The 5,399-nt window shown below is 31.6% G+C and overlaps 1 protein-coding gene across 2 annotated transcripts in view; it reads right to left on the bottom strand.

Annotated features, from left to right (window-relative positions):
* Positions 1-5,399, bottom strand: part of LOC106881236 (prolyl 4-hydroxylase subunit alpha-1) — a 55,001-nt gene that overhangs the window by 12,855 nt on the left and 36,747 nt on the right. For both annotated transcript variants that reach the window (XM_052971208.1, XM_014931546.2), the window contains 2 exons: positions 3,987-4,151; positions 3,380-3,426 (listed from right to left, as the gene is read on the bottom strand). In XM_052971208.1, coding sequence (XP_052827168.1) covers positions 3,380-3,426; positions 3,987-4,151 — 212 coding nt within the window. The remainder of the gene's footprint in view (positions 1-3,379; positions 3,427-3,986; positions 4,152-5,399) is intronic.

The following is a 5,399-nucleotide window of genomic DNA, read 5'->3' as shown; positions in this document are numbered from 1 at the left end:
CTCCAAGAGAGTTAGGGGTTGAAGATTCAACCCACTAAGGGATAGTATCTATCCAATATGGTTTTATATATTGTTTGTAGGCTTTTTTATGTGCCTTATATTTCTATATTTTCATTTTTTATTTTTTTTATTTTTACTTTATTCTTATTTTATATTTGTATTGAATTTTGTAAATCTCTGAAGAGGCCTAGCGAATCATGCATGTACCCCCATTACATCATTTTCATTTACTAATTATTCCGGTGTACAGGAGCTATAGAGATAGAATGGGACATGCCAACGCTAGGCCAAAACAGCTGTAAGTTTCTGTCCCTTCCCCAATTACTAAATGTCCTTTATATTTGAAATCATAATTGTTAATATGACATGGAATGTCATAAGTGTCTGTATATTGTGTTTTTTGTCAATTTAGTTATAAAATAAACAGATTAATCAACAGAATACATTGTCTGCAAGTCGATGGGTACCGCATATTCTCCTCCATTTTCTCATTACTATGCATATATATATATATATATACATATACGTAAGTATACTTTTGCATACAAATACACATATATATGATTACGTATATAAATATGCAGAAATATGTACGTAAATACATATTCACACAAATATAAGTGTATACATATACACCCATGTACTATGTACGTAAATATAAACATACACGTATACTTACACACATACACAGACGTACAGATACAAATACATATGCATGCCTACAATACATGCATCCACATAAAAACACATCTAGATCCCAACGTATATTTACAAACAACTTTTTTTTTAAATTGCTCAGTATATATAATATTAAAATCGGATAAAAGACATTTGCAAAATTCAGCACCATGCGTAGAATTATCTATAAATATAACAATTAAATAGGTTCGTAAAATACAATAAAATAAAATAAAATACTAAAAGCTTAAACTTGAAAATAATATATATAACAGTCAAAGGCCTTCTTAAATAATATGTTGAAATATATACAATATCATTGTGATGCGAAACAACCATATACTACAAAACACAAATTCAACAGTGATATTGGAAATCAGTTCAAGAATCAAAAATATATTCTATCCATATGGTATTTTGTCAGCTGACATTATAAATTTTGATGCGTGCCAGCAGGAATTTAAGAGTTTGTGTCTTTGATTCAAAGCTCTATTGTCCGGGTATAGAATATGGAATTTTTCCGAAAGGCATATATCACATTTGATGGGTCTTTTATGAGCACCATGCCTGTAAGCTGATGTTTTATCCAAAATTTTCCATGTCACGTTGAAAGGATGGGTTTCATTTTCTTTCAATTCCCAGGCATGTTTTGCCAGACTGGTCTTTGTCCTATTTTCGGGGTACCAGAAGGAATTTCTATAGGAATAGAATTTGGTTTTGAAAGAATTTTCTGAAGCCTCTATGTATGTTTTATATTCACATGAGCCTTCTATTTGTACTTTGGCCCTATACACAACCTCTTTCTCCAGACATTTTCCTTCCAACAGACAGGTGATCTCATCTTTGAAATTGCAATTCTTCGGATCAGAATCGGCACTGCGGTTATTTGTAATTATTTTCATGTTGTGTTGGCTAATGAAAGAGGCGAAGCTTTTACAACAAGAATAGCTAATCTTCAGCGTTCTTCTATTAAATATTCTGTAAAACTTATGGCTAAGTTGAAAATGTTTAGAGACTAATTTTAAGAAGTAACAGTTTTTGTGATATTTCTCCTGCTTTTAGATAAAGTATATACACATATATACAGATGCACGCATACACATACATATATACATCCATACACACACTATTCCAGTGCAGACATACATATATAAATAGCTAAATGATGGAAAATGGAATAAACAACATTCTTTATTAAAAATCACAATTGTTTCGACACATTCTTACATATTTAGTACATTAGTGAGGTGTTGTGTAATCATTATCCTATATCCAAGTTGTAAAATGCACCTCTTTTGGTGATTGTTTAAATAAGCCCTTTGTTAGATCCTACTGTCATTTCACAAAGTGCATTTTACATCTTCGATGTGTGGTAAGGATTATACAACACCTCACCAATGTACTTGAGGTGTAAAAATGTGTCAAAACAACTGTAGTGACTTTAAATAAAAAATGTCATTCATTCTGTTTTCTGTCATTTATCTATTTATATAAACTTTATGGATACTCTGGAATTCCTTATGTATATCCAACAGTAAGAGTATTCCACTGTATGATGACATCAGGTAGCCAATAACGATGGACGAGCTTGGCATAGCATTCTACAAGGTTTTTATCTGACTTTTATTCAACATAGATACATATACATACATACATACATACATACATACATACACACATATATACATGCATACATACATACATACATACATACATGTAATATATACACTCACATTCATACAATACATGCATATAAACACACATACATGTAATGCATGCATACATACACACATACATGCATACACAAACACACAATTACATACATTCAGAAATAACAGACAATTTTACTTCAACATTTCTGTTTGAATAAATAACAAAATATCAACAATAAACATAACTAAAATAACAAAAAAAAAACAGCACTAACAAGAGTAATACTAACAATAATACAGCAATCTAAAAGTCAAAGTTATCACTATATTTTTTCCACTGTTGTTAACATAAAATGAAAGTTGCCACATGGTGCAATTAATCCATTCTTCCAATAATCACTATTTACTGACAGCTGTTTGAAACTTGAAGCACAAATGTTCAACATGACACACCATCAATACCTAACACAATGTACAGTCAATAATTCATTACTTTTGAGCAGTGATTTGTTTGGAATGGGGTGGGGATACATCTTTTATTTGTAGTTTAACATTTTCACATTAGATTCTTCTTTTTTTACTGAACAACATTTATTTCAGAGAAAATATTGATTGAAATACTTTTATTTGTTGTTTTTTCTTTATGTATTTTATTTTCTCCTTGTTAAGAGTTGGGAGATTTTTTGTTTTGATAATATTTTTTCTATTTATGTAATATTTTATCTAATATCTGCTGTTGTAGCATTTTAAAAAATTTTGTTTTGCTTTAATCTAAAAATATGAATAAAATACTCAATAAACAAAAAAGAAAAAATTAATGCATCTGAAGTGAAATTACATTTTATTTATAAAACTAGCAACACTGAAAGATTTTCATCAATGAAATTATTTAGTCATGAATCTATATGATGTTGTTTCATTGACAAATTCCATATTCTAAATACACACACACACACAACATCAATACTGTATTAAATACTACCTCTATACTTGAGGTAACATAGTTTAAATAATACTTTCCATATTAAAATGCATAAAACTGTACTAACCCCTGCATTTCATATTTGTATATGTTATGTTCCAGCATTGAATGCATCTGTTCATCAGAAAAAGGAAAGACAATTATTTAATTAAAAGCTAAATAGAAGAACATTTAGAGAAGTGTACAAGTGTTTAGGCACCCTTTGATCATGGGTCAGCTTGATCAAGGCTAACCTGGCTATATAAATATCAATGATGATTCAGTCACAAAGCTGCAGCATAACAGAACTTTATTTTAAAGTCTTAAAGATAATTTTTCAATAAAAAAAAGTTATGGATTAGCAGAAATAATAGAATTTGGGACAAAAAACAAAATGCTTGTTCTAGTTAGTTATGACTATTTTACATTCTGAGTTCAAATTTTACCCAGGTCAATTTTACATTTCATCCTTCTAGTGTTGATAAAATAAGGATTCAATCAAGAGTACTGTGGTCAAGTACTCTTACAATACATTTTAGAAATGATAGTAATTATAATAGAAGACTAAACTGCACTAGTATCATTGAACAATATCAAATAATCATTGAATAATATTAAGTCAGGATTAGTAGCAAAGAATGGACTGCCATCTTACTATCCCATACAACATTATATGAAAAAAATCTATCTCTCACCTCATTAATACCAAGTCCTTTTATTGAGTCAGTGATGTTGTTTTTCACCAAATCATGGAATATAATAATACGAGGCTTCAGACTAAGAATCTCTGCTTTTCCAAATAATAACTGTTTATGTGTCGGATGTAAGTAACAATAGAGTCTTGATGTTTTCTCAACTGGCTGTTAAAGACAAAAAGATACAAAGCATGAGAATGCCAAAGCTAAGTTCCTGCTGGCAGTATAAAGAATACAGGAAAAGCTTTAAAAGCAAGAATAATTGCAACTTTAGAGAATTTCTTTGAAGCACTTCCTCAATACTTTATACTATCAAGAATTTATTTTCTACATTCATGTGTATGTGCGAGTGTGTGTGTGTGTGTGTGTGTGTGTGTGTGTGCGTGTGCGTGTGTGTGTGTGTGTGTGTGTGTGTGTGTGCGTGCGTGCGCACACTTGTGTGTATTTTGCTTTTATGTTATAACTAGCAGTATAACCCGACCTTGTCCGGGTGTGACTTATTACGCCATCTATGATAAGTCTTACTAGGTGAAAATCAACTAAAAAAGAAAACCTTACAAAGAAAAATCCCTTATGATGTAAATATGTTCATAATTCAAAAGACGATGAAATTAATAGGTAAAGTCTGAAGGCTGTTTTGCGTAAAATTATTAAGCGTACGTAAATTTCATCCGTCTAATTGGCTATACAAATGCTTGTGCAAAACAACTTTTTGCGCTGCCCTGATTATACATAGCAGGGTAATCCCTTTTCACAGGAGCTAGGACAGCAATTTCTGATGAAGCAATTGCTGGCGATCTGTTGCTACACAGTTCTGCCAGAATTATATCAGATTGGGCAGAAGATATTGATGCACCATTTTGCATTATGTTCAAAGTAGCTTTTGGAATGTGGTGAATTGCTGCAGTCTGTTGCTGTCTTTTTAAACTGGTTGCTGTCTCTCCCCAGCAAGCTCTCTTCTTTGGAGGCATAATCTATGTATATATTAAACAGAACAACAAAAGTTATAATAGATGGCAGGGTCGGTACTTTTCACATATCTGTAATTTTTCAGATTAACAACCACACGATTACCCAACTCTAATCCTAAACCTAATCCTAACACTAACCCTAACACTAACCCTAACCCTAACCCTAACCCTAAAACCCTAACCCTGACCCTAAAACCGTAACTGTAACACTAATCCTAACCCTAACCGTAACCATAACCCTAAAACCCTAACCCTGACCCTAAAACTCGAACCCTAACACCCTAGGGAAAATCGTGGTATATTTACAAAACATTGACGAACATGAGTTATATTTTACTGAATGATTGTGTACTTGCACGTGTATGCGTTTGAGAGAGCGAGAAAGAAAGACGTAGAGAGAGCGGGAGAAAGGAATAGAGGTAGTTAAAAGTTTTCTTATGAC

Source organism: Octopus bimaculoides, chromosome 10 (assembly GCF_001194135.2).
Source record: "Octopus bimaculoides isolate UCB-OBI-ISO-001 chromosome 10, ASM119413v2, whole genome shotgun sequence".
Taxonomy (NCBI): Eukaryota; Metazoa; Mollusca; class Cephalopoda; order Octopoda; family Octopodidae; genus Octopus; species Octopus bimaculoides.
The sequence above is the reverse complement of the archived record's forward strand: the minus strand, read 5'-3'. Positions and strand labels throughout refer to the sequence as shown.